This window comes from Lagenorhynchus albirostris, chromosome 2, assembly GCF_949774975.1.
Source record: "Lagenorhynchus albirostris chromosome 2, mLagAlb1.1, whole genome shotgun sequence".
Taxonomy (NCBI): domain Eukaryota; kingdom Metazoa; phylum Chordata; class Mammalia; order Artiodactyla; family Delphinidae; genus Lagenorhynchus; species Lagenorhynchus albirostris.
Genome location: NC_083096.1, coordinates 95,770,168 through 95,794,089, shown reverse-complemented (window position 1 = coordinate 95,794,089; position 23,922 = coordinate 95,770,168). Strand labels below are relative to the sequence as shown.

The window sequence follows — 23,922 nt, the reverse complement described above, 5'->3', positions numbered from 1 at the left end:
GATATTTCACAAGATCATAGCTTCCTCAGTGATTTGTTCATATTTTCCAGGATCATCTCAGTGATTCTATTCCCATCCACCCAAAGGACCAAAGCTGGAATGTTTTTAACCAAGTACCCAAAATGTTCTTGGATATCATCTACCCAGCCCTTCTTTCAAAAACATATATTACATATCTATGTATTAGGCATTAGGTGTATCGTTCTTGGTTTAGAGGTGAGACACATCTATAAGCAGTTGATTGCTAGTGGACCTCATCTAGGTTCAGTATTTCAAAATAGTAAAGAAAAACAAATCTTGTGCTCTATCACTATTTTGATACATATGGGAAAAAAATGCCATTAATTGAGGGCAGTAGTAAAAGTTTTAACTAAAATTATAGAGGGTGACAGCTAAAGGATAATAAACATGAGTCAGGTTTTTTTTTTTCCACCACGCTTAAGTGTATCTCAAATGATGAGTTTTGCAATCAGTATAAGGCATTTACATGTTTTTTAGCAAATCTGTAAATATAAAAGTTAAATATCTTGTTATATTTGCTGGTGTGAAAAGTATAGATTACACTTTTATTGCAAAATATTATAACTCTTTAAAACAGTGATCTTACATCTAAAAAATGTCACATGGGATGAATGCAACATGATTTTTAATGGCTTTCCTAGATATCCTATGGGAGCAGTGTAAATAGACTATATAAAGAATTCATACCATCATCATTTTTCTTAAGTATTTATTCCTAATATTAAGTGATTAATCCTAAGTAATTTTTTTTTTTTTGGCCATGGCTCACGGGCGCAGCCGCTCCGCGGCATGTGCGATCTTCCCGGACCGGGGCACGAACCCATGTTCCCTGCATCGGCAGGCGGACTTTCAACCACTGCACCACCAGGGAAGCCCAATCCTAAGTAATTTTAATGGCCTCACACTACTATCCAATAAAATAAGCATATTAATTACCAAATAATTGCATGGCGTTAATTTAAATATAATAATTTTATTGATCAAAGTAGACTGCCCCTTTAATATTGTTGGTGAAGAGTAGTGACAACAAATTCATCTAAATGGGGGGAGGGTGCATATACAGCAAAGCAATCCGTGAAACGACACTTATAAATGTTAAGATGTTTTTCACTTCACACTGGCACTGAGTTTTGACTTTTCTCTAAATAGAATGTATCTTACAGTAGTCATGTTATAAATCCTAATCACCTAAATTAATTTTTTTAATTGGGATAACTATATGCTGACACTGGCATGAAATTAACAGACTCTAAACATGAACATTCTAAGTGCTTAATCCATACTCCACATGTGTCTGTGTGAATATATATATTTTTTCATTTATTTTTCATGTATATATCTAACATATGTATGTGTGTGTGTATATATATATATATATATATATATATATTTCCTGATTACAATGAAAATGAATCAATTAATTTGAAGGAAGAGGAGCTTGGTTCTATCTCTCTACCTGAATCCCTCCTTCTAAATATCAAAGAAATGAAGACAGTTCTTTCCTATATGTTATACAACTACATAGCAGAGAAATGATAGGTACTCTTATTTCATGCACTAATGTTGCATTTGTCAGAGAAATAGAGTATAAAACTCATTTTGTTTAGCAGTGAAAGCAATGTTCCTTAACAGTGTCATGTCTGTCCAAGCAGACTACATGTTTCTCAAGTGTAGGCATTTATTATATTTCTAATACTCCTTAGAGACAAAATGCATGCATGATCAATGGCTCAAAACTTGTTGAAAGATATGTGACAGAATGGACTGAAAAAGTTTGAGGAAAAAATGGCTTTATTGACAATAAAATTATATTACATGAGAGAAACTTCTTAACAATTTGTACAAATATAAATGGTATGATAATGTTGAAGTTACACATATCACTGGATTTTATGTTGCTAAACAATGATCTATGCACATGGCTTCAAAATACTTATGAAAGAATCTTATGTGCAAAATCATTTTTGCAACAGTATTTTCACTTCTCTGTATGTGCAACTTTGCATGACTTAATATTACATTTGGAACAAAACTGAAATAGTGAGCAAACAATATTATATGCAGACAGTATCTATATTATCCTTTGTTTAATACTAGCTATTTGTATTAATCCTTTCATAACACAATAATATAGATAAAAAGTTTTCTTGATATGTTTGCTGTACTAGAGCAAGACTGTTAGTGATAAAAATAATATTTTAAACACAGTGTCTAAAATTATTTTAGAAAGTAAGAGAGTTTCAGCATTTAAGTCAGTATTTCACAATAAATAATTCATTTTTCAAATATGTGAGCTAAAATTACATTTGAAAGTAATCAGAGAAAGAGGGGGTTATTCAAACTCAATATAAAAATATTGGAGAACAAGAGTTCCCTGGTGGCGTAGTGGTTAAGAATCCGCCTGCCAATGCAGAGGACACGGGTTCCATCCTGGTCCGGGAAGATCCCACATGCCGTGGAGCAACTAAGCCCGTGTGCCACAACTACCGAGCCTGCACTCTAGTGCCCGTGAGCCACAACTACTGAAGCCCTCACACCTAGAGCCCATGCTCTGCAACAAGAGAAGCCAACGCAATGAGAAGCCCGTGAACCGCAATGAAAAGTAGCCCCCGCTGGCCACAACTAGAGAAAGCCTGCACGCAGCAACGAAGACCAAATGCAGCAAAAAATTAATTAATTAATTTTAAAAAATTGGAGAATATATTTATTTACTTATAAATGATTTTCAACATGTTTAAAAATATAATCATTTGTAACATTTATTTAAATTTATAACATCTTAATTTATAATTTTCTGAATCGTTCATTTATGCAAGATTGTTACTGGACTATATTTGACTATATTATTTATATTATATATAATTATTAGAAATAAGAACATTGGGATGTACAATTTTTGAAATATTGGCATATATAAAAATCCTCACATAACTTCCTCTCACAAGGTGCATGTTGTTGTGGTTTTGCCAAAAAGATTCAGTTCAACAGATGTAGAAAACAAACTTATGGTTACCAGGGGAGAAGGAGGAGGGAGGATTAAACTGGAAGAGTGACATTGACATATACACACTACTATACATAAAATAGATAACTAATGAGCACTTACTATATAGCACAGGGAACTCTACTCAATACTCAGTAATGGTCTATATGGGAAAAGAATCTAAAAAAGATTGGATATATGTATATGTATAACTGATTCACTTTGCTGTACACCTGAAACTAACACAACATTGTAAATCAACTATTCTCCAATAAAAGTTTTAAAAAAAGATTCAGTTCAAAAATCAGTTTAAAATATTCAGCCAAAAATCTATATCAATGTGCCACTAAGTGAAAATAACCAGGATGTGAGTAAAACTGCCACTAGGAGTTAGTTATTGGTATTATTACATTGAGAAAACATTTGGTTCTCAAATCACTGACTGCAAATTTTAACTATACTTAGTTTCCTACAGCATAGATAATATTCAAACTATGTTGGTCTTATTCTCAGCCAAAACTTTTTTGAACTTTGCTATTCAAAGTACGGCCCATTGACCACTGGCATTGGCATCATCTAGACATTTGCCAGTAACGTCAAGTCTCAAGACCCATCCCAGACCTACTGAATTAAAATCTACATTTTTAACAAAATACCAATGTGATTTACATGCACATTAAAGTTTGAATAGCATTGTCTACTCTGGACTAGAACAGTGGTTCACAAATATTAGCATGCATCAGAACTACCTAGAGAGTTCGTTAAGACACAGACTGGGCCCCTCTCCTAGAGTTCTGATTAGGTGAGTGAGGTGGAGACAAGACGTTGCATTTCTAACAAATTGCAAGTGCTGCTGATCTTCTGGTCCAGGGACCACACTGTGAGAACAATTTCCTTAGACAGGTGGGTGCTATGGTTTGAAAGTCTGTGTCCCCTTGAAATTCAGATGTTGAAATCCTAACCCTCGAAGGTGATGTTATTAGTAGATGGGACTTTTGGGCAGTGCTTATGCCACCTTCATGGAACCTTAATGAATGGAACTAGTGACTTATAAAAGAGGCTCCAGAGAGTAGACAGTGAAAAGTCTGCTACCTGAAAGAGGGTCTTCACCTCACCATTCTGGGATGAGGATCTTGGACTTCCAGCCTTCAGAACTCTAACAAATAGATTCTACTGTTTATACACTACACAATCTGTGCTTTTTTGTTATAGCAGACGGTATGGACTAAGACAGTAAGTTGATTCTAACTCATAAATAAACTGAATAGGTTGCCAAAAAAAAGAGAGAGAGAGAAAAAAGCAGCTGAGCACTGAGCATGTCCTATATTCCCACAAATATTTGTGTGAAAGTAAAAGATTTCAATTAACTTTGTGAAAATATTTGATGAAGATATTCTACAGACTGTGGTTCTAAACAAATTTTATAAAAGGAAATGATTCAGGAAGGGTTATCATTACATTTTCTAAGAAAAATACATTATAGAGGCAAAAATAGTAAACACAAATAAATAGAACTTAATGTGATATAAGTAATGTCAGAATGTTGGAGGATGTTTAGGAAGTGACATTTTGAAGAAGGATACATTGGATAATGGAAGCTAAAAAAGAAATTGATATACCAAATATTTAAGATTCAGTAATGATTTTTAATGCTGTCAATAATATTCATTGCAGGGCTTCCCTGGTGGCGCAGTGGTCGAGGGTATGCCTGCCAGTGCAGGGGGCATGGGTTCGTGCCCCGGTCCAGGAAGATCCCACATGCTGTGGAGCGGCTGGGCCTGTGAGCCATGGCCACTGAGCCTGCGTGTCCGGAGCCTGTGCTCCGCAACGGGAGAGGCCACAACAGTGAGAGGCCCACGTACCACAAAAAAAACAAAACAAAAGAAAACCAAAAAAAAAAAACCATTGCAGTAGAAGAGTAGTTGAGAGAATAATATTCATGTTGTTCTAGTTTTGATATACTTTGAAGGAATATTTAGTAAGATATATTTAAATTAGATTCAGAAACATTTGATAAACTTCATAAGCTGAAAATACATACTCTGTCATTATTAAGCACAATTTTGTTTTTATAGGAATTTTTACTCATATGTGTACCTAAATATTATTTAATATAAAAGCTATGACTTTCAAAATTTGAAAACACTGTCAAATGAAGAAAGAGAAAGAAAAATCATGACACTTACAGGAGGGCCTTTTGGTCCAGGGAATCCAACTGGACCTTGAGGTCCTTGAGGACCCTGAAGAGAAAAAGCAGTGGGGAAATTTAAGAATATATCTTATAAGATACATCTTTATACGTTGCAGTTTATTTCCACAGATAAAGAACAATATAAAATACAGCTTCTTTAACATAATGGCAGAACTATTGCATTACAACAAGATAGTCTATGGTAATTTAAAAGCAAAATGGATGACCTTCCACACTATTCACTACTCAAAACTGCACATCACATCAATGGTCTTAGCTGAAGAACACTGTAAATATTTAGAATTCATATTAAAAATGAATAGAACATGGATGTATCAGGAACCCTGTAGATAATCTACTTTCAACACTGGGTACAAACATCCATAAATGGAGGATATTTCAAGTCCACAGCCCCCAAAAAGAAAAATTATTTTTAAAATTGATTCTATAAATGTTCTGACTCTACATACATACAAAATTAAAAGAAAAAATAAGTGACTATCTCAAAAAGACCATAGAGGATACCTTTAGCTAATCTCTATATTTAAAACGTATTTATTTCTGAGGATGTCACTATCATTTTACTCATGTATAAACTTCTTTTGTAGATAAGATGAAAAGAACATTATTATATAATTATTCTCATTAACATTAAATCCAAATATACATTTATAATATTGCTCTTGACCTGATGCTTAATTAACTATATTATTCAACACTTAGATTTACATATCTTTAAAAGGCATAAAGTAGACCCTATTACAAGGACTACATTGGTCGCAGCAAAAGGATGGTGAAAGATAATCCTTTATATGGCCAGAACATGATAATTATATTCCTAAAAGGAATATATATAAAATGGAACATAATATAAATAAAATTTCTTAAGTAATACAATTAGGTTAGGATTTATTTATACTTAAATAAAAAATAAAGTTAATAATTTACTATCAAGAGGATAGCTTTTAAAATATCTGGCTACAAAAAATGCTGTATTTTGCCAAAAAAAACCCCAAACAAACAAATAAAGGGCATGCTTACTTATGTATATTTAGCTTTACTTTATACCAATTGAAAATCAAATTACTAAATAGTTTTCCTATTTACTGGAATAGATGTTTTATCTTGATTTGAATGTATATTGATTGTGACTTAATGGCTACTGGTAGCTTGCATTTTACCAGCATAAAGCTGCTGCCAGCTCCAGGAACAAAGTGAGTATCAGTATGGAAAGCAAGAGGAGTGGAGGAGAAGGCATAGGTGTTACATGTGTATTTAAAAGAAAACAATTATTTTTGTTTAAAAGTTGATATCATAGGCCAATTAGACATATAATTTCTCTCATTTCTATAACAAAATTAATAGCACATAATTGATTAAGCTTTTTGTAGGAAAGTAAATTAAAGAATAGGAATTTTTTAAACTCTGACTAGATTTTATGGATGACTGTGTACATGTATTTGCAGAAACATGTAACTGTAACTTTTCCCAGAAATTTAAACATTTGCAACATACTAATATTTACTTTATATGATATGACTGTATCGTACTTACTCTTTCACCAGGAGGGCCAGGAGGGCCATCACCGCCTGAAGTGCCCTGGCAACAACAACACAAAAACCGGAAAAAATCAGTTTAGATTCTTTCTGTTAACATCCATCCTCTGGAAGAGGAACTTACAGGAAAGCCCAAATGGAACAAGTGCTGATGATACCTTTGGACCAGGTTTCCCAGTGGGACCTCTCGCACCTCTTGAACCTCGAGGACCCTGCACATAAGAGCAAAGATGAAATTGATCTAGTTCCAAGCAGATCTAAAGGCACGGGATCAGTTTTTATTTTTGAAGAAAATAGGAGAGTTAGATGAAAAATGAAAATCATATTTTAAATCAAGGTACTTACCGTTGGGCCACGCTGACCCCGAGGGCCTGGTTTGCCAGCTACACCCTGCCAAAGACAGTTCAAAGAGTTTCAATACGCAGTATATCACAGTAAATTGTGAGTCTGGTGCTGAGAGATAGGTACTCATGTAAGAACATTTATATCAGATAGTCCAGAACAATATACTTGTATATCATACCCGGGCACCTTTCTCTCCATTGGCACCTGGAAACCCAGGAAATCCAGTGGAACCCTACAAAAATAAAAATAATAAACAATGAGTACAGTAACTAACATTTTTAGCCACAAGCTGAAAGTCTTTTGGAACACAATGATTCTTACAAGCTGGTAGCATTCAAATCAAAAATATAATTTAAGATACCATACAACCTCCATTTATGTATTTAAAAATGAACTTACAGTGACACCTGAAATCCTGGAAGCATTGAAAACATGAATTGATAAAACATTTTAGTTTTTAACTTTAAGGAAATTAATTAATCAAATATATCATTTCTCATATTAGTAAACAGCAATTCAAGGGCATTTCATATAAAATAAATTTTTAACTTATAATTCTACATACTTGCTTCAACTCTGAAAAAAAATTTATTTTTCACAAGCATGAATAATCAAATATTAAAATAGGAATTTTATAAAATATTTTTCCTGAATTAACATTATTGTATTCTTATACTTATCACTTTTTAGTTGAGTATTTTACACCTTTAGAACTGGGTCAAATCATAAAGACTAAAAATCTTCTTCCATCTTTTCTGTTTGATGTTTGAATGTGGTTAGATCTAACTGAGACTCTAAGTCAGACAGTTCAGCATTAGAATCTGTTTGTGGGATTCTGAAGACATAAATTCAAGACTTATGTTTGTCATGCATTCAATTAAGTAATTGGGTACATTACTATAGTATAATAATGAGTACAGTTTTTTCTTCTATAAAATGAGAGCAATCATCTGCATCTTACAGGTACTTTGAAATTTATAGGAAATTGGAATAAAGGAAAGCAAGGTATAAAAACGATAACGATAGCTAACAATAAATAATGATTATTTAAAGATGTAATAAGCACTGTAAAAGCATTATGTAATTTAATCCACAAACAGCTACATTTTACAAATGGAATACGATTCCCCTATTTTACCTTGTACCTATGTCCAGATTTTCATCTGCTGAGAAATTTCTTTGAACATGACTGTAATTGGTTTGCCTTGTCATTGTATCACGAAATAGAGCAGATTAGGGTTCAATCCTTGCTCCTCAATTTACCAATAACTATGAAACCCTGGGAGGGGTTGGCTGGGGGAATTTCCAAACACTCACTATTTTCCTATTCCAACCAGTGCATGGATTAAATGTCTAGCAAAGAGTAGTAGACATGCAGATTTTACACACTTCCCCATGCACTGAGGAAGATGTAACAGCCTTCTTTGACTTGAATACATCTTTGTGTTTTGTTTTGTTTGTTTGTTTGTTTTTGATTTACAATGTTGTATTAGTTTCAGGTATAAAGTGAATCAGTTACACATATGTATATCTGTATTCTTTATTCAGATTCTTTTCATTACAGGTTTTTACAAGATATTGAACATAGTTCCCTGTGCTATACAGTAGGTCCTTGTTGTTTATCTATTTTACATGTAGTAGTGTGTATCTCTTAATCCCAAACTCCTGATTTATCCCTCCCTCTCTGTTTCACCTTTGGTAACCATAAGTTTATTTTCTATGCCTGTGAGTCTATTTCAGTTTACACTCACTTGGATTGAACTAACCTAAAGTAATCTTTCTCCAAATGATAAATGCTTCCTCTGTATCAGAATAATCTGGAGTGACTGCTAAAAGTGTGGACTGTCAAATCCCACTGCAGACATACTGAGACAGACTCTCTGGCATTGCATTCCTGGACCCTGCAATTTCCCCAGGTGAAACGTACAGAATGGATGTTATAATTTATATTTCCTCCACAAGTCAGGAAAATTTTATATGAAGCCTTACGGGATTTGATGGACAAAACTTAGTATGAGCTGCTAAACTTCATTTTAGGACCTGTTTAGCAATATATTCTAATTCATGCTTATAGAGACCACTATGTGATCAACCTGAGGACAATTTTTAGGACATGTAATACTCACACAATGGGGGAAAATGTCTGCAAATGACATTTTTTGAAGGGCTTTCAAAGCCTTTTCTCTTTCTCGAGAGAGAATCAGTTAGTTATACCTGGTAGAATACTACTATGTGACTACTCTAGGAATTTGACAAGTGAGTATAATCCAATATGAAAGTAATTCACTTCTATCAAATTCAATTTGAGGACAAATATTCATCTGTCCTGAGTGGAACACAAACACATTTATAGAGACTCCATTCAAATAAATTGCTCTTATGCATCAATTTCACGTTTAATAAGTTTATTTTCTTACATGATTTCTGCTCTTAGAAATTTATGGGAAATAGACAAAAATGTCCAATCCACCAACTAAACAGTTTGTAATATATGGGCATATTCTTCTTCTTTTCTCACATAAAAATTATCACCAAAATATACAGTTTCCATGAAAAGACATTATCTGCTTTTAAATGGAAAAAATAAACAGCCAACAAAAGGCCAAAAAGTCAAAGGTTAATAGTGAAATTGGCTCTTTCAGTGAACTGAAAATTTCAAAATTATGTTAAATTGTTTTAAATATAAATGAATCCTACCTTAAAATAGATTTTACTTTTTGAAATAGCTATCATTTTATAGTGCATATGGCAGTGCATCTTTTAAATACTCAGTATGGTTTATATTACTAGTAAGATATTGGATAAATTATATTGCCTAATTATAGTCCTTAAATTGCTTGAAAGGGATTGGCAGCCGAATTTCATTTTTAGTACAAAAAAACCTTAAATCTATTCAAAATTCATTGGCTTCCACATAGGAAAAATATGAAACTATCTTTGATCTTTGATGCATCCATCATTTTTTTGTTTTAGAACTGAGAAACATAAATGTTTTTGACCATAGAAAAAAGTTATGAAGAAAAGTAATAGAAAAAAATAAAGACCAAAATTTCAGACATTTAGGTTAAAGGGTAAAAATAAAATGTTTGATTCCTCTAGGAAGAAATATTTCTCTCTAGTCATTCTGGCCCATTTTGTAAATAAAAATAAGTCAATGAATATTGAATAGAGGATTGACTTAGGAAAAACAGAAAAAGATAAAAATGTCAAATAAACACTTAATAGAAAATTGTACTCATTCATGTAACATGTAAAAAAAGTTTTCCACTTTTAAATCTAAACACTACCACATTGCAATTCAATTTAGTAATTAGATAAAAAATTTACCAAATAATCTACGAATAGTTTAAAGTTGTGGGTTATGAAGTAAATATCTTCTTTTACTCAAAGCACTTGTTAAAATGCTTGACATTTGAAAGGCAGGTAACTAGGTGACAGGACAATGTATTAGAGACAGTATTTAAAAGGTAAAAATTATTAATCAGTGTTCTAAATGCAGGCAGAAACATATAAATGATGCTTGCATTATTTTAAAATCATAGATTAAATGAATCTTATTTTAGAAAGGCTCAATTACCTCCTAGCATACAAGGAAATATATTCTAGAAATTCAGTGAAATATTATAGGACAAAACCACATAGCAAGCCTAAAATACCGTTGCCACATGATGATGAGTCACAAGTTCATGCAGTTCACATTAGTCAGGAGGGAGGATATTTTTGTCTCTCATTGTTTATCTGTGAAACATTAATAAATATATATTTGGGGATTATTATCCCCAACCAGGATGTATTCTTTTTTTTTTTTTTTTTTTTTTGCAGTACGCGGGCCTCTCACTGTTGTGGCCTCTCCCGTTACGGAGCACAGGCTCCGGACGCGCAGGCTCAGCGGCCATGGCTCACGGGCCTAGCCGCTCCGCAGCATGTGGGATCTTCCCGGACCGGGGAACGAACCCGTGTCCCCTGAATCGCCAGGAGGTCTCTCAACCACTGCGTCACCAGGGAAGCCCAGGATGTATCCTTTTTTTTTTTTTTTTGCGGCACGTGGGCCCCTCACTGCCGCCGCCTCTCCCGTTGTGGAGCACAGGCTCCGGATGCGCAGGCCCAGCGGCCATGGCTCACGGGCCCAGCCGCTCCGCGGCACTTGGGATCCTCCCGGACCGGGGCACGAGCCCGTATCCCCTGCATCAGCAGGCAGAGTTCCAACCACTGCGCCACCAGGGAAACCCCCCAGGATGTATTCTTATATACTAAACCTGTCTAGCCTGAATGGATCAAACAGGGATAGATAGATGACAAAGATATAGGTAAATAAATAATAGATAAATAGATAGATAATCTTATGTGCATATAATTACCTTAATATTAAGAACCAAAATTTACATATTAAATCATTTAACCGTTTAATGTAACTAGTCAATACATCAAATGCAGCCTTAGCAAAGTTTTATAATTAGCTCAAGGAAAATTAGTACACCAAAGTAAACATGTATTTTTAAAACTTCTTTTTGCTTAAAATATGTATATTTCAAATAGTCAAAAGTAGAATTTGAGTGCATTGAGTGCACGGGTTGAATGGTGCCCCTGCAAAAGATATATATATCTTTATATATATATATATATATATATCCAAATGTTCTAGAATCTGCAAATATTACTTTATTTGGAAAAAGGGGTCTTTGTAGATGTGATTAAATTAAGGATCTTGAAATGAGAATATCCTGAATTATCCAAGTGGTCTTTAAATCCAATGACAAGTGTCTTTATAAGAAGAGACGATACAGACACAGAAAAAAATCCGTGTGGAGAAGGGGTTGGAGATTGCACACAAGCCAAAAAGTGACTGGGGCCACCAGAAGATGGAAGGGGTAAGGACAGATTCTCCCACAGGGCTTTTGGAGGGAGCATGGGCCTGCTGACACCTGGATTTTAGATTTCTGGCCTCTAGAACTGTAACAAAGTCAATTTCCATTGTTTTAAGTCACCAAGTTTGTGGTGATTTGTTACAGTAGCCCTAGGAAACAAGTTCTGTGGAAATGAGGGAAAATAAAGAGGATGAAAGAAGAGTCATTCTTCCTTTAAAAAAAATATGTGGTCATTCAAACCTTCAGGGTACCAGAAAGGAAATCAAAAGCTATTATCCATCACCTGTCATCTACTTAAAGCTTCTATATATATTAATATACTGCCCTGGAATAGTCCTTATTCCACTTACAAGGAAGTGGCTGACTGTGCCTTCCTTTCATGAGTCTGTCTCTAAAATACTCCAATCAAAAATCACCTAAGATCTCTGAACTCTCTGCACTCCAGGTGCCCACACTGCCTCTGACTTTCCCTTATAAGATTATATTTTAAGGATTCATCATCTCTATATTACAAACTGAAAGGTAACCATAGATGATTAATTTTAAGTGTATCTACAAAAGGCTGATAAACTGTAAAAATCAAGCTAATTATTTTACCTTTGGACCTTGTCTTCCTGGATATCCTGGTAATCCTGGAACACCAAGTTTCCCCTAAAGTTAAAATAATAATAATAATAATCAATTCTAAGATGAATTAAGTTTAAATGATGCTTTTAGTCATTTTTCTAGAAGTTAGAACCACATATTTGCACATTTGAAAGGAAGATTTGCAAGTTTTTGCCATTCTTTACTTTCATTATATTTCTTAATTTGAATAGGGAAAAAAATGTTGCTAATGCTATAATGTTCACTAACTTAACCTCTGTTGTCTAAGTGACAGTGCCTTCTTTAGTGACATAGAACACTGAGTAAAAAGAATTCTAGGACTGTCTGTGAGCTAAAGAATATGCTAAGAAATCATCTAAGTTTTCTGAACATTAAATACTATTTAAAATTAATGGATGTAGTTAGAACTGCATGTAGATCTTACCATTCCAACTAAAGGTAATCTATTTGATAAAATTATTTCATTTCTCACTGTAAATATAAAGCAAGCAATCATAAGTTAACATTTTTTTTGCTAAGTAAGGAAAGTTTAAATAACTATACTAAGAAATTTGAACCTGATTTTTTTTTTTTTTTTTTGCGGTACGCGGGCCTCTCACTGTTGTGGCCTCTCCCGTTGCAGAGCACAGGCTCCGGACACGCAGGCTCAGCGGCCATGGCTCACGGGCCCAGCCGCTCCATGGCATATGGGATCTTCCCGGACCGGGGCACGAACCCGTGTCCCCTGCATCAGCAGGTGGACTCTCAACCACTGCGCCACCAGGGGAGCCCTGAACCTGATTTTCGAGCAAAGTTTCTTCTTTTATTCAAATGTCTGAATAAATTGGGTTAATAAATACCAAATGGTGAGAGATATAGCTAAATAATGATTTTTGTGGAGTGTTAATTCCTACAGGTGGGAACTTGAATATGCAGCTATTTTCTTCCAGTGCAATGAGATTACCTCTCAATCTGATAGTGCTGAAACATGATAAATTACAGTGAAGCCCAAAGTTGTATAACAAATACTAAGAGGTTTAAAATGCTAAACTAACAAAATTGGCCCCTTGTGCAAAGCATTGAATTAAAAACATGAGTAGAGAGAAAATAAAATTAAAATAAATGAATTGAATAAAATATGTTTGTGGAATTTTACTGTGACATTTTCCTTAAGATCTTATGAAAGTACATTTCATATATAAAATATTATTTATCAAAGTCTTAAACATTAACAGACACACAGTATCATTATTTCCCATGTGCATTTAAATGAAATAAGAATAAAAACAAACAAGTTCAAATTACTATATATATAACATTAATAGATGAGCAGGATTTTATGAAAAAATAAATATTTTACTGGATGAAGCAAGGCAAGAAGTTAGGAATATAGTTTATGACCTTGTTATTATAGGTTGAACTAAACAGTTGTCTGATTCATGATCAACACTGCATAGGTAAGCAGTCTTCAGATGGAAAACATTCAAACAAGCCTTAAGAAGCATACTTATAATGATGTCCCCTTGGATAGAGTAAGTTATCACAGCTTGTTTTATGCTACTGATTTCAAGGTTAATGAAATTCTCTAATTATTATCAGAAAACTTTTGTAGTCTATGTTAATACTACATTAGAATGTAAGTTCATTCATTTTAGAGTCATTTAAAAATAAATCCAGACAGAAAATTTCTTTGTATTTTCAGTGCGGTGACAAGCAACTTCAATAAAAGGGAAAATTCTAACGAAAGGTGAAAGATGAAGCACTGCGGGGTAAAGTCCTGATGCCTCAGAATAGTTTGTGGGACTGTTTACACAGAATATAGTGGGGTTGAGAAAAGAGGAAGGTCCTAGAGTATCCTTAACTATTGGCAAGTGAACACTTTAAGTAGAAGGGTCATAGGCCTTGTAAGCCCTTATTTCCCCAATCCTATCTTTTCCCTCCGTTGCCTAAACACAATGACATTATTAATCAGTTTACAAGCCACAACTGAGAGTATGAAACTGTAGAAGAACTACGATATCAGATGACTCATAATGACATGAGGAAATTATTTTTTATTTGTCTAGTCACAATTCTTATACAATCCTTATATATTTTCCTTCTGGGATAGGATGGTAAGGGGCAGAGATGACAATTTTCTTACATAGCATGGAATTTCCATATTTATAGAATAATGGCATGCTCACTATAAAAATTGGAGAATAGTCATATTTACAAAAAAATGGAAATCATTTGATTTATATCACCTAGAGATAATTATTATTTATATTTTCCTTCAGTGTATATAATCGGAAAGCATTTGTCATAGATATTTCTAGTTTTGTCTTAATTTAACTTCAGGTTCATTATAAGACGTTTACAATATCACTAAATATTCTACGAAGGTATAATTTTAATGTTGCCTAATATCCTATCTAAATGTAAGTATAATGATTGCAAATATTTTTTGACATTATGCATATAGCCCAGTGGCTCTTAAAGCAATTAATATTAATATTATCTGGGGATATTTTAAAACATAGTGGTGCTTGAGTTAACCCCAGATTAAAATTAAAACCTTTTCAAGTTTGGCCTGAACATCAGTATTTTTTAAAACATTTATCCTGTAAAAATATATGTTAATGTGGTAAGAGTGGAAAAAGGACATTTTGGTTTGAGGGCCAAAGATGATTCAAGTTGTTCAAAAATAATAAGTAAACCATCTTTGATTGGTTCTTTCAGCCTTCATTAATCACGCTCAAATTCTGCACTTTTAATATAGAAGAGCATTAAGAGTGGTTGATTCTACATGGCCAATGGAAGCAGAAGGGACTAGAAAATAAGGAAGAGTGAAAGAGGATAAATGTGCCCGTCTCACGATTATACTTCTAAGTAGTAATATGGATATGAAACTGAAATTCAAAAAATTGAAATTCAATAAAACCCTCTAGATTTACATCACAGGTGATTAAAAACACCCTAAAATCACAGTGAAGCATCATCTACAAGAGGACCTGTGAATTTAAAGTTGCTCCCTAACCTTCTCTCCTGCTTGACCAGCAGGACCGGGGTCTCCGGTCGGACCTGCTCGACCTTTGGGGCCTTCAGGGCCATCTTCTCCTCTTGGACCTACTTGACCAACTTCTCCCTGAAACACAGAGTAACAACGTTCTTGTAATTTAAAATATCTTGGAGACTGAATGGCAGAAATTATAGTCTATCAAAAACTTATATTCTTCAACTCTTGGTTTGTTTACTCACATATTACATATGACAAAGAGGCTTGAAAGTATTTGATTTCATCAATCTTTCAATTAATAAACTACTCAATGCAGTCTGAAAGTTGAAAAACTACAGAAGCCCTACATTAAATTAATTTTAATACATTGTGCTGCAGAAAGAGAGAGAGAAAAAAAAATAAGAATCAAAATTAGACACCGTAGGTTGGCTGAATATGCTACACCAAAATATGCCACTGTGGCGTAAGGATTATTTTGAACTGAAGGCAATTGAAAAAAGCGGATACAAAAAAAGTTCTCTACCCACCCCATACTTGCTTAAAAGAAAGGCACAAATTTGCAAAGGTGTCTTTCCTCCCCTCTCTACTAGAAAGGACAAAAATTAATCAGTAGTGATAACTAGACCCTTACCAGTCCAGAGTCAGAAGCAGGTACCAGTGGAATCTACCTATGCAACAAACTTTACAACTAGCCTTTATATACCATCAGTTTCCCATATATCTGCCTTCCCACAATTTACAGTACTAGAAACTCGAAGTCCTTTCCCTGCTCAAAATTTATTGTTCCTTTGCTAAAATGCTATACAAGCCCCAGTTGTAACCACTCTATTTAGTTACTCGTCACTGAGTGTTCCCATGTATAATCATGATACATATGCTAGCAAACTTCTGTTTACTTTTCTCTTGTTCATCTGTCTTGTGTCAGTCTAATTTTACAGGGCACCAGCCTGAGAACCTATCAGGGTAATAGGGAAAATAATTGCTCCTCCCAGATGATAGCAACTTTAGAAATCACCGTTTGGAACACAAGAAAAATGTCTCTGTTTTAAACTTGGCTTTCGCATTTAAGGTATTAGGAACTGGAATGTGTAAGTTATTGCCCCTATCCCGGACACAGGCTTTCTGTGCATTTTAGGAAAATCAATATTCTATAGTATCCTTTTTTGCTTAAATTTATTAGATACTATTATACTAGTTATAAAATAAATCTTCCCAATAAAATTTAATTTACTTTAGGTGACACAATTTTGTTTTCAAAGTACTCATTAACAGAAAAACAGTGTACTATTTCTACATTCAAAAATTCAAGACAACTATATAGTGAACATTCATAAAAGTTGCAGATAGAGTTTCCAGGCAGCATAGCTCACTATATGTGAATAAAATTTAAAACAAATCTATTGAATTAATTATGTAAAACAATTTGATCATCATTTTAGAAAATATCTGTAAACAATAATACCATATATATAATATACTATATATTATGTATATATATTATATATATATATAAAACTATGGATGTTCTGGGACATATAGAGATTTAACATAACATCTACAAAACAACTGATACTATATTATTTCTACAAAAATTAAACCCCTAATCTTCATATAAAAATGGAAGTGAAAAATATCACGGGTAGTACATTTTTATTTATCCTGTGTTTGCAATATTTAATTATAAGAAGAAACACACAAATGTATGTATTAGTACAAATTTCTTTCTACTTACTCTGTCACCTTTAAGACCCATGTCCCCTTTGAATCCTGGAAAACCATCTTCACCCTAAAAAGTATAAGTAATAAAACAAGTGTTTAATCAATTGTTTCTATGAATCTAAAATATGGCTACGCAAATTATGAGTACTGGTAATTAGGAAAAATTGTTCTGAGAAATAAGTACCTTAGTTGTGAAACCTCCTCTTCCCTATTTTAACCCTTTATCCCCAGTATCCTCCCATTTTCCCATAATTAATGCCTCTAAGTTAACAGAAAAGTTTTCACAAATGTGTCCATTGAATCTTCTCTATCTTATAGGGGGGAATAACCATTTTCTTATAACAAAATGTATCCTATGTTATTTGAAAAAAGAAAAAGTAAAAATTTAATTAATTATATTAACTTTGGATTACAAGAACTCTGGACAACCAAATAAAATGTCTTTAATTTACTGATATATAACTAAGAATTTTATATCATTCATTTTGTCTCCTGTGCTTTAGATAAATGTCTTCTGACTCAACTTGTTCTCTAATTACAATCTCTCTTCAGGTGAAGAATAAGCAAATTAATATTATCCTTAACGTGTAAATAGAGATTGCTTATCATCACATCATATGCACAAACAAATGATGCTGAAAACTGGGTATCCTTTAGCAAAGAGAGGAGAAATTTTGACTATGAAAATATTTCCTGTCATTTTTACTATATGCAGACTTTTAAGAAATAAGCTTCATCAATAACCTTCCTGTCTCTTAATTTCAAGAAAAATTTAAATTCCTAAGGAATAATCATTCATGTATTCAATAGCATTAATTGAGCAATAACTCTGTTCAGAGTATTGTGGAGTAGTTTGAAGTTTTTGTTTTACCAATAATTTGTATTAATTTTGGTACAGGTGGAATAGAATGGGTGTTTAGAGAAGAAAGACATGAGGATGATGATAATGATGATGATGTGCTGTGCTGGTGCTGGTTCTGGTGAGGCAAGAAGTGAATCTGGAGATTTGAGGGGGCAGTTGGTACCTTAATTAGTAGTTGGAGAATAAGCATTCATGTATTCAATAGCACTAATTGACTTGCAGAGTTTGAGAAAAAGGCATGTCAGGCCAAGTCTGAGAACAGAGCTGAGAAGATTAGTTCCTACGCTTCCACATCCTGCTACCAAAGGAGCTCTACAAAACATAAAACTGATCACGTCAGTTTTGCTTTAAAATACTTCAGTGGTTCCAAAGTGCTAATGATGAATATAAGCTGCCATCCCCCCTCTCCTTCCTACCATGATCTAGGCTTTGTTCACCTCTATAGTCTTATCTTTGGTCTTAAATCTCCTCTCTACTTCCATCCAACACACTGATTTTAGAAAAACTGAATTACCTGTATTTCCATTTGTAATTCTTGCATTGGTTAAATACTTACACATACACACACATCTGCAAATCCTTTACCTTCTCTGTCTACCTGGTGATACTTTCCTCTTCTTTTAGGATTTAGTTCATGATTCTGCTATGAAGTTTTCCATGACCTCAATATTTCCCCCTTAAAATTAACCTCTTTGTCCTGTGTGCCCCACTGAACATTTAGCATTATAAGATAACATCCTGCACTTAATAGATCATAGGTCTCTTTCTTTCTATAAAATGGTCAAAACCAAGAATCATGCCTAATTAACCTCTGAATCTCCAGTGCCTAGTACATTTTGACCCTCAAAAATCATGATATTTAATAAACATTTATTGAATGTACATTTGGAACCATCCTTGCCTCAGTGCTAGTTTGGTAAGGTATGCTAAGGTCCAGAAAATATCAGGTTATGATGGATATATGAGACTTAGACTTGGAAAAGGAATCCAATCTGATATCCTATCTAAACACAAGAATTCTGACAGGTCTAAACGTTTTGACACAAGCATAATGTTTTCAACTTTCTGGCCACAAAGTAGCCTTGTGGAATTAGGATTCTCTCTGCACTGAATGCAATTGTGCAATAGCAGAGGCGTAAAAGCTGAAAATGACCACTTAACTTCCTATTGACTGGTATCTTCAATACTTTCTCCCTAGAGAGAAAGGCAATTACACAGTTGCCAAGTTTAGTTTAAAAAACTATTGCACTCTATGTCTAAAATCAGTAACAGTTTTTAGGATATTTTGTCCGGGAGAGATTTGTTTCTTAAGAGAGCATATAGTGGACTAGATGATATTTCTGTCAAAACTTTGTTTTCAATACATTTGCAATTTAAAAATAAATTAGATGACTCAAGTTATTAAGAATATCCTTACAATAAGTGACATTTTTTAAACAAATAACACTTTCAAGCTACTAAGATTTCCAGTCCTTAAATTATCAAGTCTGAATTAACATTTTTAAAAAGTAGACAGATTTTTAGAAAACATGTAAAAAAGGAATTCACCTGTGCCACTTGGTTAACTGGATTATGTTGCTTAAGTTCTAAGGAACAAATCTGAGTCTAAACAATGGAGAATTTTATTCTAGTTAGGGTACTAACTTGGTATTTCACCTTTGGTTAATTAATATTGTTATTCATAAAAGAAAATAATTTCAACTTCCTTCTTCATCTCTTATGAGATAAATGGTCAATTATAATATATACTCAGAAAAACAAAATAACCAATAATCTCAAATTGTTTTCCTACATATACGCAATATATATTTATTTTTTTCCTGAGTAGGTTTTTCCTCATATATCTCATCATCTATAATTTTATTTTCCTTTGTCATTTGCTACTACCCCCCTTTCCAAAAAGTTCACAACTTTCCCACCCCAATTAAATGCCTTTCCTTTAAACACTGCCCTCCCTAAAAATCCTTCGTGGGCACTAATTCCAGAGAAACAATTTGAATTGATATTTAAATGTATTACCAATAAAAATTGAGATTCCAAATTCCAAACTGAGACAATATTTTTTTTGCATAGGCAACTTGCAAGTAATTACAAGTTCAACACTGTCCAAACTACCACTGTGCTAGCTCAGTAAGACACTATACCCTGAAGTTCATCTGTGATGACCAAGATGAATTGGGATTCAAATCAAAGTAGCTTTGGTTTAAATGCATGACATTTTTTCACACAGTAGAATTGTCAATATAGTTGCATACTTTGACAGTGCCTCAGTATGTAACCTATTTATTCTTTTCAGAAAAATAAAATATAATGTATATAATAAGTCCATCCCTTCTTGTTATCTATTCCTTACTGATATCAAATCTATTCAAGGTGTTTTTGATAATATTATTGCTGTGGGAATAAACAGTTATCCTTGAAATCAAAATGTGTATTGCATATATTTCTCACCAAATCTACCAACATTTTATACTTAACTTTGTTTTATAAAATGAAATATAGTAAGAATTAATGCAATAGTGATTCTGAGTAATGTTATTCCATTTCAACACAATCATCGAAGGATTTGGGAGCTCTACATTTAATGTTAAACATTTACATGAAAAAAATCTCAATTTTGTTTTCTTCATCAAATTAAACTATAAGCACTCTTTTTAAAAGAATGCACATTCTTTCAGCCACCTTTACTTGGCTTTAATCTTAATTTCCTTCTTATTAAAGCTTTTGCTGTGCATGCAGTATCACATATGTAGTCTTCCTGTTCCCCCAGTTGATTCATGTTACTTCTAACTTTCATATTTTGCACTTCATTTCAATTTATAAAATTTGGGGATTTTAGTAGAGAAAAAAATGGAATAAACATTCCTCTGTTATACATATAACTGGATCCAATCCAAGCATAACAAACCAATCATAAGGCCAACCTTATAATTTAGAAAAGTTAAACACATGTAAGAAAAAAAGGGATGCAGGATTGATTCTGTTTATGACATAGCTTTTTTTTTTTTTTTAAATAATGTAGTCATCACCTGAGGATATAAGACTTCTAAAGTTTCCAGGATATAGAGTACAAAATTAGACTTGCATTGTTTGGTACATAAGTAATCACTCAATATATCTGAGAAATGGAATATCTGTTCAATAAACTTAAATTTTTTATACAATAGGTATATAGCAATTAAAATCACCTAAATAAATTATGTTTTACCTTTTCACCTTTAGAGCCCTTGAGACCTCTGACACCATCTGCTCCCTATGGAATAAATTAGAAGGATTAAATAACTATAATATTTTACATTGAAATTAAATAATGTAGGAAAAAATAATATTTACCTTTACTCCTCGGGGACCAGGGTAGCCAATGGGACCCTGTGGACCAGGAGGACCCTGAAAAAGACCCATTGCAATTTAAATACATAATGCACTGAAAGTGCCCCTCACTCACAACATACTATAATTTTACCAAATAATCTATAAGAACATGGTATTTTTCTACTTCTGGTGAAGATTCCTTTGGTACTTTATCATTTGTGTCTAAAGTCAGATATCATGAACAAATCATGTGATGAGCCTTACCTACTCCAAACTTATATATTCATGCAAAAAGTAAGATAAATATTATGAATATGTGAAATAATATAAGTAATTATATAATTAATTACTGCTTTTCTAAGCCTGAAAAAATCTGATGTCTTCAATGTCTACAATAAACAATTATAGGCTAGCCAAAAGATAAATAATTTCTAACCAAAAACTAGCATTAAATTTATTACATTCCAAATCAAAACTACAATGAGGTATCACCTCACACCAGTCAGAATGGCTATAATAAAAAAATCTACAAACAATAAATGCTGGAGAGGGTGCGGAGAAAAGGGAACCCTCTTGCACTGTTGGTGGGAATGTAAATTGATACAGCCACTATGGAGAACAGTATGGAGGTTCCTTAAAAAACTAAAAATAGAACTACCATATGACCCAGCAATCCCACTACTGGGCATACACTCTGAGAAAACCATAATTCAAAAAGAGTCATGTACCACAACGTTCATTGCAGCTCTATTTACAATAGCCAGGACATGGAAGCAACCTAAGTGTCCAAAGACAGATGAATGGATAAAGAAGATGTGGCACATATATACAATGGAATATTACTCAGCCATAAAAAGAAAAGAAATTGAGTTATTTGTAGTGCGGTGGGTGGACCTAGAGTCTGTCATACAGAGTGAAGTAAGTCAGAAAGAGAAAAATAAATACCATATGCTAACACAAATATATGGAATCTAAAAAAAAAAGGTTCTGAAGAACCTAGGGGTAGGACAGGAATAAAGATGCAGATGTAGAGAATGGACTTGAGGACATGGGGAGGGGGAAGGGTAAGCTGGGACAAAGTGAGAGAGTGGAATGGACATATATACACTACCAAATGTAAAATAGCTAGTAGGAAGCAGCTGCATAGCACAGGGAGTTCAGCTCGGTGCTTTGTGACCACCTAGAGGGCTGGAATAGGGAGGTTGGGAAGGAAGGAGATGCAAGAGGGAAGAGATATGGGGATATATGTATGTATATGTATAACTGATTCACTTTGTTATACAGCAGAAACTAACACACCATTGTAAAGCAATTATACTCCAATAAAGGATGTTAAAAAAATTTATTGCATTCACATCATCAAGAATATGATCAAAATTATATATTTTCCATGGTTGGCTTCATTTCACTAGTCTACCTAAAGGAAATAATGTATAATATACAATAGTATATATTATACAATAGTAATGTTGACTATTTTAATAAGAATCCAAAATTAGCTACTCTAAATAAAAATGATCTTACCCTGCTACTGTAATCCAAAATAGTATTAACATTGAAAGCTTTTATTTTGATATTTTATTTAGATATTTTGATAATCGTTGCTCTTACAATTTAGTCTCTTCTTATGTAAAGATTATCAGAAAGTAATAAGTATAGATAAAATTCAAGTGACATAAACACTTTAATGATATTCAGTAGTTCTTGTCCAATTTCATTATTATTACTTATGGTCATTTATTCCACATATACTACATAGGCAGAATGTGGATTTATTTCTTATCATGAGAATATTTTTAGAAAAACAGAGAATGCTAGTCTAATTGATCAAATTGCCAATGCAAAGTTAAAAGTTATCTAAGACACATCTTTTTTATACCCTAAATAAAAAGCAACTATAGAAACATGATTTATATCTAAATGCTAGCAAAAATTCTTTTGAGAGTAAAGACATATTACAGGTAGAGAATAACTATTTTCTGGCACTTACTTTCCAATATTCATATCCCTAAATGATCATCGAAGAATATGATGTGTATATATATATATATATATACACACACACACATACACAGACACGCATATATATATATATCGTAGAAATGATCAAAGTAAGGCATTTTCTCTAGGGGATAAGGTGACAATATTTAAATGGATACTTTGTAACATACCAGAGAACCCTTTTCTCCAGACTGGCCTTCTTTTCCAGGATGACCCTACATTTATCAAAAATATAGACTGGTGAGATGCAATATTAATGGTAATTTATATTATGAAATTGTTCCCTTTTTTCCCATCTGTTGAGGTTTTACTCTTTATGTTTCAAAATATATTGCACATTTTGCATCAGTGTATATGGCTTTAAATAACACTGGAAACTGTGGCATTTGGAAAGAAACATAGTAAGTTTATATTGCATGGGTATAAGTTTCATCAACTACATAATATACTTGAGCGAGAGCTTGGGAAAAGCACATAACACATA

General features: G+C 33.3%; 1 protein-coding gene across 3 annotated transcripts in view; it reads right to left on the bottom strand.

Annotated features, from left to right (window-relative positions):
- Positions 1–23,922, bottom strand: part of COL11A1 (collagen type XI alpha 1 chain) — a 190,839-nt gene that overhangs the window by 74,360 nt on the left and 92,557 nt on the right. For all 3 annotated transcript variants that reach the window (XM_060142441.1, XM_060142440.1, XM_060142442.1), the window contains 11 exons: positions 23,609–23,653; positions 21,459–21,512; positions 21,334–21,378; positions 17,277–17,330; positions 15,566–15,673; positions 12,559–12,612; positions 7,275–7,328; positions 7,097–7,141; positions 6,910–6,963; positions 6,750–6,794; positions 5,191–5,244 (listed from right to left, as the gene is read on the bottom strand). In XM_060142441.1, coding sequence (XP_059998424.1) covers positions 5,191–5,244; positions 6,750–6,794; positions 6,910–6,963; positions 7,097–7,141; positions 7,275–7,328; positions 12,559–12,612; positions 15,566–15,673; positions 17,277–17,330; positions 21,334–21,378; positions 21,459–21,512; positions 23,609–23,653 — 612 coding nt within the window. The remainder of the gene's footprint in view (positions 1–5,190; positions 5,245–6,749; positions 6,795–6,909; positions 6,964–7,096; positions 7,142–7,274; positions 7,329–12,558; positions 12,613–15,565; positions 15,674–17,276; positions 17,331–21,333; positions 21,379–21,458; positions 21,513–23,608; positions 23,654–23,922) is intronic.